At 47.1% G+C, this 12,799-nt stretch overlaps 1 protein-coding gene across 1 annotated transcript; it reads left to right on the forward strand.

Annotated features, from left to right (window-relative positions):
- Positions 1-4,414: 4,414 nt before the first annotated feature.
- TMEM213 (transmembrane protein 213) lies at positions 4,415-9,256 on the forward strand. Its single transcript, XM_028106218.2, has 3 exons — positions 4,415-4,565; positions 8,168-8,239; positions 9,087-9,256. The coding sequence occupies exons 1-3, from the start codon at positions 4,415-4,417 to the stop codon at positions 9,254-9,256; spliced, it is 393 nt and encodes a 130-aa protein (XP_027962019.1).
- The last annotated feature ends 3,543 nt before the right edge of the window (positions 9,257-12,799 follow it).

The raw sequence follows: 12,799 nt of genomic DNA on the forward strand, positions 1-12,799 counted from the left end.
ACTTTGTTACTTTGATCAACCCTACCGCGTGATTTCACGATTGAACTCCATTTTTCTTTCTCACTCTCCGAATTATAGACCCATAACTGAGCAGCAGTGAGCGTGGTTAATCTCCCCCACAAACTAGATCCTGCTCAGGTGAAGCTACGTGTCTCAGTCCTATGTCCAACTGCAGACTGACATTATCCTGTGAAAACAGAGCCTGACAAAGCCCTCTGCAGAAAGAGCCATGGGCCTGCCTCTGGTCAGAAGTTAGGGAACAGCAGGCATAGCTGTGGTTAGGGCTACGATTCTCTTCAGGATGGGTTGATTGCAAATGAGAGCCTCAAGTTCAAAGCCAGGGGTCTCTTCCCAGGGATGGAAGGGACCGGAAAAGGGGCCACCAGAATCACAAGGGAAGCTTCCTTCACATAAAATATCCTACCTATAGGAGGCCACTCCAGGCCACAGAATGCTAGTTTTCAGTCTTTTACCACAGGAAACACTGTGCCCCCTCCTTCCCTTTTTCAAATGCAATTTTGTCAGGGAAAACATAAAATTGGAGGCAGTGAGAGCCATGGAACCCCCACCCCAATCCCATCCCAACCACCACCATGGAGCCTGGCCACATTTTAGCCTGGACTTTTTTTTAAAGGTAACCAAACACTTAACTCAACCATTAAAAAAAAATCTTGAGGAAGTTCCTGTAGAATGTCTGGCTTTGAGCAGGTCAACTTCCTGGTAGGCTCTCCAAAGCAAACCTAATGTAAAATGTATGAGACAGTTGCTAGGTGAGGTAACCCACTGCACAGAGTTATTAATTACAGACCTGTTTAAAAAAAAACAAAACAGCTAATAACGGTGGTATTTGTAAAAATAGTTGCGATGCAGCCCAGTCGTTGAGAATTGAGTTATCAGACACCAGTCAAGCCCATCCTATCTTATTTTAGGATAAGAAAGTCCTCTCATCTGTTAAGAGAATGTTTGTCTTTCAGGTGACTTGCAAACTCCTAATCTAGAACAGTCCCGGGTCAAACAACAGTGTGTTAAAAAGAAAGAGACAGGGAACAGATTATCGGCCTTGCTCTCTCTATACGCTACACCCAGAATGGCTTTCACTGGTATGATTCAACAGGACGCTGTCAGCTTAGATCAGTGGGTGCTACTCAAAGCACTGTCACAACAACCCCAGGCAGGGCTGTTTCAAATCTTTGCATGTCCCAGGCTGTCATCATTTTGGAGGGACACTCTTGCTTACATCAAACATATTAAGATGCACCCAACATATTAAGATGCACCCAACACCCTAGTCCGTTTCTGTTTAAATGTTGAAAATGAATTGTATAACTTTGCTTTTAAAATCAGCTTTTCTTTTTGAATGCACAGTCCGTTGTTCATATCTTGGATCCGAGAACCTCTTTTCAGGTCTCCAGCATTTTCGAGACCCTTCAAAATCTTGTTGACCCCAGGCACCGCTGTCATCTCCAGTGCCCAGGGGCTAAATCAGCCCTAGTCTATGAAGCTTATTGCGGGGCTTATTATGAAGAAAATGTCAAGAATAGTGTCTGTCCCATTAAGGAATGTCATCTCTGTGGAGGGCCCCAGGGAAAAGGTCTCTCTAGTTCTGGTATCAAGAGCAGTTGTACTCACACTGTTGTTTTTCATCTTGGGAGCCCATGAGTCATGCAGGTGACCTGCATGCAGGTGACCCTACCCTCTTCACACCGGTCACCACAAAGCTTAGAAAACATGTGTGCCATTTTGTGCTCTAAACTCAGAGATCCCTCTTCTATTTTCTACCCCAACTTTCCCTTTGCCTCATTTCTTCCCATTCATTTTCAATTTATTTTATCTGGCTTAATTAATTGTATGTAAGCTTCTTTAAACGCTTTTTGGACCAAGGCAGGATATAAATAAATCAACACATCAATAGCATTATTTTTCCCTGAAAACTGCCTCTGTCCCACATTTTCTACTTAAGATGGTCCTTCTGTTCAAATGATAGTTAACATTTACGGAGTATTTACTACCGTCAGCTAGCAGCACCACGTGAAGCACTTCACATGGATTACTTCATTCCATCATCATAACAAGCCATGAGATCAATCCTATTCCTTGTCAGACAAAGAACCTGAGGTATAAAGTAACTTGCCAGGGCCACTCAGCCAAGAAAAGCTGGACTGGAATGCTACCCCAGGCTGGCTTCATAGCCACACACCCGCACCAGCCGGAAACTGTGGATGCCACTCCCTGGGTTCCTTTCTGTTGATTCAGCCAGCTAAATGCCTCTTGATTCTGTTCTCCTCTTCTCTATCCTCAGCCCAACTTTTTATTTCAGGGCTCTTTTGATCTCTGGCTGGGATTTTTTTTTTTTTTTTTTTTTTTGAAGTGAGCTAGCCAGGTGTCCCATATGGCCGGGAGTTTTGCAACAGTTCTTAGAGGATCTCTGAATCCAAGCCTGCCCTCTGTGGATCTATCCTTCATGTTTCTGAAATATCAAGGTGTCCACATGAAGGACAGTTGTAAGATAGAGTTGTAAGAACCAGTTGTAAGATAGAGTCCAGTTTGCTCTGTCTGGCATTCAGGACCATTTACGATCTGTTCTTAGTCAAACCAGACACACCATGAGCCCACCCCATGCTCCCAAGACAGTGATTACTCCTGGGACAAGAGGCATGTGTTCGTGCCTCAGGGGTCTTGCACACACTGTCCCCTTTTCCTGTGCCTGGCGGACCACACAGATTTCAAATTTCAGGTTAAAATGCCTTCCTTATTGTGAAATGTTCACTGAACCCCCTAGTCCCCAACCCTCCTCCATACTTTCCCGTTCTTTGTCAAGATTTCCTCACCATATTTACTTTATTGCATTTTATTTATTTGTCCCTCTCCCTCACCAGACCCCAAGCTCCTTGAGGACAGGGACTGTGTTGCCTTACCCACTTCAGACCCCCCTCCCATACCAAACGCCCAGCACACAGCAGCTACTCAGTAAGTGAATGTTCAACCAAACTTGATGTGTGTACATCACCTGCAGATTGGCCTTCTTAAGGCACTTCTGCCCCCCACCCTCAAACCCAAGAATAATTTGTACTTTTGGGCAAATCAGAAAAAAATGCCTCCTCTGGGCTGATGTACTCCAATAAGACACCCTTACCCTGAGCTGACACATGGCTTACATGTCCTTCCACAGAGCTTCGAATGAGCTAGACTTTAACCTCACTCTCTTGGCCAGGCCAGTTCTTGCGCACGAAGACAGCGTACTTCTCTATACATGGCAGGCCTGCAGGCACACAGACAATCTGTGTGTGCTGTTCCATCAGCTCCCATCTGTGTATGCAAACTTCAATACCCAGCCCAAATGTCACTTCCCCTGTGAATGCTTCCCCTGTACCGCTCTCTCTCTCGTGTATTCCCACAACTGCAGAAGGTACCCTTGTTTGAGTCTTACTGTACCGCATCACACATCTTTCTGTATTGCTGGTCTCACTGCCGGACCATGAGTAGGATCAAGAGTAGGATCACGTCAGGCAGGTGTGGGTCCCAAATGCCTACAATGATGCCTTTCATATAAACGGGGGGGGGGGGGGGGGTGTTCAATAAATGTTACTATTTGGTTCAAAATCTTCACAAAGCCTTTCTTTTGCCTCCTGGTTATTTCAAACTCCCCAGCCTGGCACGCCAGTCTGTCAGTCTCATGGCTCGCTGGTCACCCATGCCCCCCTCCTCAGGTCCCATCCGGTTATCTGTGCTGCAGTAGACTCAAGTTGGATTCCCTAGCACCCCTTACCTCTGGACCTTTACCCCTCTGTCCCTCCACCCCTCTGTCCCTCCTGCCTACAGTGCCCTCCTCTCCTCTTTGCCTGTCAAATTTCTATTCATCCTTCAAGGCCCAACTCAAATGCCATGCTGGTCATGAAGCATTCCATCCACAGATGTGGCTTCTTGCTGCTAAGAACCAAAGCACTCTGTCCATCCTGAGTCATGCCCGAAACATTGCTGTGTTTGAATGATATGTGTCTGTAATGAAAGCACTTTGAGGCCAGGTATTCCCAGACTTCTAGCACAGTGTAGTGCACATAGTAGGTGTCAGTAAATACTGGACTGAAGAGAATAAAGAATCCAGTGCTACACCAGGCAGCTGAAAGAGGCAGCAAACTCAACTTCAAGGAACCGGCGGCAGTGCACAGAACTCCTCTCCTGCCCCTCTTTTATCAGTAGGGATAACAAGTGAACTCAAGGCAGAATTGCATAAATCGCCCCTCCCTTCCTCCCCCAGCCAACATAGTTCAGCTTCCCTTCTGAAGAGGTGAGAGCGAGGAGTGACAGCTGGTTTCTCTTGCCCCACCCCCTCTCTTTTCCCCCAAACACAGAGCAGAAATTCACCTCTGACAACACTGCTTTCAAGCTCCGGCAGGACACAGTCCACACAGGACACATGGCACGCAGCCCTCGGCACACCTCTGCAGGAATAGTGCAGACAGACGCCTCCCTCTCCCTCTCCGGCATGAAGCACCTCACCTCTGCACCCTGGGCTGCCCTGGCCCTCGGCCTGGTCTTTGCCTCCTTCCACTTGGCTTGCTTGGCAGGTAGAACTGTGAGCTTTATTCTTGGCCACGCTGGGAAGGGGGAGGGAGAGAAGGAGGGAAAGGAGAGAGGGATGGAAGGAGGGAGAGGGAAGGAGGAGATTCTTTGGCTAGGGTTGGTGCCACACAAAGCAAAGAGCAAACAGTTCTCACCTGAAGGATTAGACAGAAGGTGGTGAGTTGGGGTGGGGGTGTTAGACATTTACCTAAGCCCTTGATCAAATGCTCAACTCCTCAGCTAGGACAGGATTAGCCACTTCGATTGGACTTTGCCACAAAGAAAGAGGAAAAAGCAATGTACCGACAGTCTCTCCCGTCCCGGGACCAATCTGGCCTAAAGTGACATTTTATTGGTTGCTGTGTCTCAACGGCTCCTTCTTGGTGCCCCTGGCTATTGTGGTTTGCAATTCCCGCTCTGTACTCCTGATCCTCCCCTAAGGTCCTCTGTCCCTCCCTTAACCCTGTGCTTCCTTTGCAACTTTCACAAAACCCAAAAGCAGGAAAGCTGTCAAATGCTGCCTACGATTCTCCCACCTTCCCCGAGCACGGGAGATGTTGAGTTATTGCCCTCTCTGTTCACGCACGCTAGAGGGGTTGAATAGCAGCTCCTGTCTTGCTCTCTCAGGCTGGGCTTTGCACCCCATGCAGGGAGACGTCCCTCATACCCTCATGCTTCTGGCTTTGGCCTCTGGCTTTGATCTTGCTCTGTAGCTCCTGCCCTGCCCTTGACAGATTTCTCGCTCTCAAAACCAACCCTTGATGACCCCTCAGGGCTGTATCTGTCTGCCTTGTCCTCACCGCCTCTTCTTAAGAGGTTCAGAATGTGAGCTCTAGCCACTCAGCCTCAGCTCAGTTCTGGCTTCCACAACTTACTATCTGTGTGGTCTTGAGCAAATCACTTAAAGTCTCTGTGCCCCAGTTTTCTCATTTATACCGTGAGGATAATCACAGCACTTATATATATAGAGTTGTCATAAGATGAAATGAGACTACTGCATGTAAAGAAGTTTTAGTAAATTAGCACAGGGTAAACAATGAATGTTAGCATGTTTATTTTCCAATACCCCTCCCCAGATGAGCATTTCATTTCTTTTATTTGTTTACCCTCATAGTGAATTACTTATGATAGGCTCTCAAAAAACTTGACAAATTTAACTGCACTTAATTGTTGGGTATTCCCAGCCCCCAGTACTTTGGAAGTGACCCCAAGTGGGACTGGTCCCCGACCAGCTATGCTTATGAGGGAGGAGGATGAGGTTTAAATTCTTAGAAATTATTAATTAGGCTATTCAGTTCGAACCATATAAAATTACCGATATTGAAAAATTTTTTGACCTACCAAAATGGCCATTTCGAATGCTTTAACCTAATACCAGCATCAATTAATTAGGTTTTTTCCATTCACTTGCTCTAGACAGGGACTACTTCCATTCTAGGGCAGAGGGGAGATGAAAGTCAAGGCCAAGGAAGTTAGTTGGGTTAAAGGGAAATTAAATGTTGAGGAATCAATTTCTCCAAAACAAATAAAGACCAAGTTCTAAGCCATTTAGTTGTAAATAATTTACAGTAACAATCAGATTGTGTCAAGGTAATTACTATACTTCAGGCAGGACATTGGAGTGGCCTGGGTGGACCGGTGGCATAAAATTTGTCTGAGCAGCAATTTCATGGCTTTGGCTAAACAAGGAGTTGCTTCCTGACTTGTCCTGCTACACGACAACAAGCTCCTTTGAAGGACACGCTGCCCTAGAGTCAGTGGGGCCTTGAGAGTTTCCAAACCACCTTTTATTTTTTATTTATTTATTTTTTGCATCCTCAAGGAAGCAGAACAGCAGTATAATTAATTTCCAGAACAGTTCTTTAAAATTGACCTCTTGGTCTTGATCTACCTAGCCTAACACTATCTAATAAAAATTTTTTTGATGATGGAAGTTGTGGGGCATCCCGATTGGGTGGGGGGCAGTGGTACCAATAGTGAGAGAATTCACCCCAGGCAGAACAAAGGAGATAGAAGTTTACTGAATACACTGCAAGAGGGCAACGGGCAGGACAGCCAAGGAGAGACATTCTGCTGTGAGGTGGTGGTGAGGGGCTATAGTTATAGGGTGGAGTGAGGGAGCATGGGAACATACGGAACTTTCCCTGTTCCAGTAATCTTAGGAACTGTGTCTGGTTGTTGTAGCTGGTCAGTTTGGGTGGCTATTTCAAAGCTTCATGAGCCTGTTTGCATGCAGGTGGGGGTCGCTGTGGGCCCTTATGCCTTGATCAAGTTTCGAGTGCTCATGCCTATTGCCTAAAAGCGGCCTCTACAGAAATGTTCCACGTCTGTGCTGTGTTTCCAGGATGGTAGCATTTTGGAATGTGGTGATCCAATGTGGTAACTGAGCACTTGACATGTGGCTAATATGACCAGGAGGTTGAATTTTTAATTTAAGTCCATTTTAATAAATTTAAATAGCTACAAGTAGTTGCCCTATTGGACAGAATAGACCTGGATCATCCATCTGCTCATTCTCAGTCACGAGAGGGAACAGAGACAATGGCTTTTCATGCTTAGGAATCTTTATGTTCATCTCCGTAGCCCCACCTCACCCCCACACTGATAGAACTTTGAGAATTCCCACTAAAGTTCTTTTTACCTTTGTGCTCCTTATTTACGGGTCAAGAGACAACTCTAAAGGCTGCAAATTCTAGCCATCTCTGGACTTGGTTGCATAGTGTTTAATTTTTTTGATAACCATCTGTCTGAGGTATACCATCATAATCATCAGAAGTTAAGACACAAAGTCAGATTTCAACATTTATTCGTTCAAGTTTTTGAAGGGAATTGAAGATATGTATGAGAAGACATGTGAGCTTGTTAAATGATTGTTTTAATATATATATATATGAGAGAAATATATATTATATATATATATTATATATATATACGAGAGAAACCATGTCTACATGTAGCTATTTGCATAGGAAACAGCTAAAACAGAGTGTTTGGAAAGCTATTTGCAGCAGGCGTTGGCCACTGAAGAGTGAGATATGAAGGAGATGAGGTGTGAAGCCATGAGTCGATGAACCATGCAGATAAAGCGTCTCTGAATGAAAATAGTGAAAGGAAAAGGGGACTGTATTCCTTTGCTGCCATAAAACCTACCACAGACTGGATGGCTTAAATAATAGAAATGTATCTTCTAACAGTTCTGGAGACTCCAGGTGTCAGCAGGTGTGTTTTCTCCTGATGCCACCTTCTCACTGTGACCTCACCCGGTCTCTTCTCTGCGCAGGTACATCCCTGGTGTCTCTCCCTCTTCTCGCAAGGACACCGGTCATATTGAATGAGGACCCACCCATACGACTCCATTTAACCTTGATTTAACCTCTTTAAAGGCCTTTTCTCCAGATATAGTCACTACCATGGGTTAGGACTTCGATGAACTTGGAGGGGTCAGTTCAGTCTATAACATATTGTTAGCTTTGTTGCATGAAGTCTTAAAATACCTAGACTGGAACTTTCACAGTATCACTACAAATTCACAAAAAAAGATTTCACACTCTATGCCTGGGGATGGATTTTCCTACGGCCTGTGACCCTCTTCTGTCTTTTCTTCCAGAAGCGAGAAACAGTGACAATGCCACCTTGACCACCCACCACCCAGACCCTGGAAACCTGGAGCAGTGCCCCAGTAAGCTTCTCCTGGCTGCTGACCTCACCCCAGAGCTGGCCCTGGGTCTGGGAGGGAAACTTAAGCTTGCTTGCTGTTGATTGGGGTCCGGTGGCACAGCGCCTGCCTGGCCTTCCTATGCCCTCGTGTGGTTTGTTCATGGCCCCCAGAACTGCCTGCATAGCACATCGAAAAAGCTATCTCAGCCTTGGCCTTGATGTAGGTTCACAATCTTTGGTACAGATGGCTTTAATGACCCATCCACAGTATGTATAGCAGCCAAAGATGCGTTAGAAACTTAGAAGGGGAAAAACCAGAAAAATCTGCCAGGCCAACTTCTGCCCAATGCAAGAGCTTTGTTTCAGCACCCTTTGCATATTTCTGTCCACCCTCTGCTTGAGCACTCCCAACAGCAAGGAGGCCAGTATTTCCTAAAGCAATAAGCATTGTTACCACGGGTCCAATTCATAGTGTTGCTTTATTCTACACTGACTCCCTTTCTGCTGCCCTCACTGAATGACCAAATGTGTTTGCTTCTGGGCATTTACAAAGGAGGGTAATAGGCAATAATACTTAGAGGTTAAGTTCAGAGCTTTGGATTCTTTCGGACTTGGGTTTGAATCCTCTTCTGCTATCTGGTGACCTTGGGCGAGTTACAGCCTCAGCTCCTTCATGGGAATATAACTGTACATCTCACTGTGTGAGGAACGAGTAAGGGGACGTGTGTGAAGCACGTAACCGTGTGTGGCATCCTTCAGTAAACGTTAGCTCTCGTATGGTTCCTGGCTTGTTCTTACAAACCCTGGAGGGTGAGCTGCGTGGGCTGGTGCGATGCACCCTGTTGTTCTTGCTTTCCCTTCCCCACCAGACGTGGACTTCTGCCTCCAAGTGGCTCGGTGTTGCCACACCGGAGTGGACGAATATGGCTGGATCGCAGCCGCCGTGGGCTGGAGCCTGTGGTTCCTCACCCTCATCCTGCTCTGCGTGGACAAACTGATGAAGCTCACTCCAGATGAGCCCAAGGATTTGCAACCATGAGCCCCCCGAGAATGTCAGTGGCCACCAAACTGTGGGTCACCGGGGGGGGGGGTGGTCATGTGATTTCTGCCCAGTTACAGGTGTTGTCACCTCTGTGCTTCGGGGACTTTTAAAAGAGAAGGAAGAGAGAAAGGGGGATCCAAGGAAGGCAGGCCAGTGCTGCTTCACTCCTAAATCCACAAGGTACTGGTGCCTTCTGAGCGCTGACAATCTCTCTCAATCTACGGGGCCTGCTTCGGTTTTAACCAGTGCTTTGGTCGGCGCTCCAAGGGAGGTGCACAAGAAACATGCGACTCTGACCTTTGTCCCTACGTTCGGAGCTCAACTCAGAACCTTCTCACCCAAAACAGGTCCCTGTCTTCCATCCCTCATTTCATTCAAGGGCATCACTGGCATCTCAAAATGTGAGAATCGCCTTTGACCAGCCCACCGTCCACACCCCCCACCCCGTGCATTGCTTCTCCCGCTCTTGTTCTTTTCTTCAACATTATCCTTCCATGGCCGTCCGGCCCCACCGTCCCCGCCGTCCCCGCCGGCACCCCGGCTCTGGCCTTCCTCCATCGCCCCTACATCATTTCAGGCATGTTCTGTTCTCTTCTCGCAGCCGTCAGGCACGTCCTCCCCACGGGCCCCTCCCCAGAGCAGCTGCCAATGTGGTGCTGTCGCCCCCTGCTGACGACCTTCCGTAAAGCCTCACCCCCGAACCTTGGACGGACATGCGGCTGGCCTTCCGCTCTCCGCAGGAGTCCGACCCCCTTCCCAGGTCTGTCTCCGCGCGCCTCCGGGACCAGGGCTCCGGTGACCCAGTCCTTGCCCCGACGTCTTCCACTTCCTGCTGCCCGTCCCTCTGCTCTGCTGGGGGGTGGGGGTGGGGGGATGCCTTCCAGCCCTGCCTCCAGATGGAAGGCCAGCCCTCAAAGTCCAGCCCAAATGTCTGCTCTTCTTGCAGCCTTCCCTGATAGCCTTGGGGGACCCGGAGCTGGTGCTCTTAGGGGTGCGTCTGCTCCACCCTGAAGTGCAGCCCTCGTGAATACACAGTGTATACCGCCTCTTGCTCCTGGGGATAGAAAGTTCTTCGTAATGTTTGTCCGATGAGTGAATGATAAATGAATGAACTAACCAACGATCGAGTCCCTGCCCGAGATAACTTAGGACCATCATTCCTCATCCTGCACAAGGATGTTGCTGGTCACCGGGAACATTGCCAGGGGTTTCAGGAGGAGAGGAGAGTGGGTTCATCAGAAGGAAGGACCAAATGACTCTCTTTATGAGACAATGCCGCCCTTTGTGGGGACACATGTATTTAGACTGAACAACCAAATAATCATACACAATCAAGTGAGAGGCCCCTGAAGTAGGAAGAAGCGTTTCCTAGAGGTGGCAGATGGCTCAGAGCTGCCCACCTGCTCTTTCAGAAAATCTAGGTAGATTTCCCCAACAATGGGAACTGAGGGAATTGCCCGGCTCAGTCCGCTGTTTCCTGAATCTCTGTGGTTTAATCAATAAAATGGATGGATTTACTTTACTGTGCCCACATGTTACATAATCGCGTGAACAAGGGTCTGCGTGATGCCCCATGCGACGTTACGAACACACACGAGCATGTTCCACTTTTTTAGACATTTGAGGAAAGGGTTTCCACAATATGTGATAGTTGAACTCCTTAGAGATGGAAAGAGTCAGTAAGGACCCCCTGGGATTTAACATCTGCAAGCGTTTTTGAAATAAAACAGTGTGACATCCTGGTGAGAACACTACCTCCGAAAAGCAATAGAGAGAAGGGAAAAGAAGACTGATTGCTGGCCAATGTGAACGGAAACAAGTCACTTCACCTTGGGGAGTGTCAGTTTCCTAAGTACAGAATGTAGGAATTGGACACAGCCGTGGTTACAAACTGGGATGCCAAAGCCTGGAGGGCTAGCTGGGGTGCTGCATGGAAGGGGAAGGCATGAGGCCGGTCCTTGGAACCACAGCGCGTGGCTCTTACCTTCTATATGCCAGACCTCCACAGTAAGATTTCATTTGCTCCTTCATTATTATTATTTAGAGAGAGAGCGCGAGCAGGGTGGGGGAGGGGCAGAGGGCGAGAGAATCTCAAGTGGACTCCCCCTGAGCGTGGGGCCCAACGTGGGGCTCAATTTCACAATCCTGAGATCATGACCTGAGCTGAAATCAAGAGTCGGACGCTTAACCAACTGAGCCAACCAGGCGCCCCTCATTTGCTGCTTTAGAAGCAGAAAGCCAGAACATCCCCTCAGGTCTGGGCAACGTGAAGTTTCTTAGACTACATGGAAGTGAATAATGTGTAGTTACTACCACTGCCACATTCAAATTTAGGCGTGTTGTGAATCGTCTTCCTTTCCTCTGTACAAGAGGACGAACAGACCAAATCCAAATCGCTGCTCTTTTCTTTGAGACTAGACAGAAAGACAACTTACATAATTTGGTGGTTATACTTTCCAGATGCTTCATCTCAGATCTTCCCTCAGCACGGGATCTCTTTACTCTATCAAAGCAAAGATTTGTCAATAAATTAAAAAGGAAAACCTGAAGGGGAAAACCAAGTATCACCTTCCAGGGATCTAAGAACCCCCTGGTATAAAGCAGCAGGACCTAACAGTAGATGTGCTTTTCATTTAAGATGTTTGCTTTTATTCTTTTTTTTAAGATTTTATTTATTTATTTGACAGAGAGAGACACAGCAAGAGAGGGAACACAAGCAGGCGGAGTGGGGGAGGGAGAAGCAGGCTCCCCGCTGAGCAGGGAGCCCGATGCGGGGCTCAATCCCAGGACCCTGGGATCATGACCTGAGCCAAAGGCAGATGCCCAATGACTGAGCCACCCAGGTGCCCTAAGATTTTTGCTTTTAGTAGATGATGTTGCCCCCAGCACTGTCACAGGCTGTGTGACACAGAATCTACACTGCTTGGGACATCTCTGTACCAAAGTGTCCTGCATAAAAATAGAATATTAAACATTAAGGTTTGGCACAATTATCTGACTTTAAAATCTATTCCTTTTTATATACGCATGACACCCAAGGACAAATAAATCAAATATATAATTTTTTAGTAAAAATAAAATGTTAGGGGCGCCTGGGTGGCTCAGTGGGTTAAGCATCTGCTTTCAGCTCAGGTCACGATCCCAGGGTCCTGGGATCGAGCCCCGCATCGGGATCCTTGCTCTGCGGGGAACCTGCTTCTCCCTCTGCCCCTCCCCCTGCCTGTGCTCCCTCCCTCTCTCTCTGTCAAATAAATAAATAAAATCTTTAAAAAAAAATAAAATAAAATAAAATGTTATACCATGCAAGATTCATCAACAACAAGTCTTAGGCTAGCTTTTCCATAAAAATATATGTAAATACACTTTTAAACTTACAGAAATCATAATCTAGAAATGTTTTTGATGAAGAGCAACTCTCTCTGAACCCTGGCATCTATTTTAAGATCATATAAACATAATGTGGTGTGACTGCATTGGTCTTCTTTGGCATGTGGTAGGAGTGCCTTGTAGACAATCTCTATCTGGTGTCTCCTTCCAGCC

This window comes from Eumetopias jubatus, unplaced genomic scaffold, assembly GCF_037043125.1.
Source record: "Eumetopias jubatus isolate StellerSeaLion01/CBP00866 unplaced genomic scaffold, mEumJub1_p1.0 scaffold_14, whole genome shotgun sequence".
Lineage (NCBI taxonomy): Eukaryota > Metazoa > Chordata > Mammalia > Carnivora > Otariidae > Eumetopias > Eumetopias jubatus.

What these genes read in the sequence shown, in the direction of transcription:
- TMEM213 (XM_028106218.2), top strand. Translation starts at nt 4,415, where the DNA reads ATGGCACGCAGCCCTCGGCACACCTCTGCAGGAATAGTGCAGACAGAC. An exon ending in CCACTTGGCTTGCTTGGCAG is followed by an intron (nt 4,566 to 8,167) that starts GTAGAACTGTGA and finishes CTTTTCTTCCAG; the next exon opens with AAGCGAGAAACAGTGACAAT. An exon ending in AAACCTGGAGCAGTGCCCCA is followed by an intron (nt 8,240 to 9,086) that starts GTAAGCTTCTCC and finishes CTTCCCCACCAG; the next exon opens with ACGTGGACTTCTGCCTCCAA.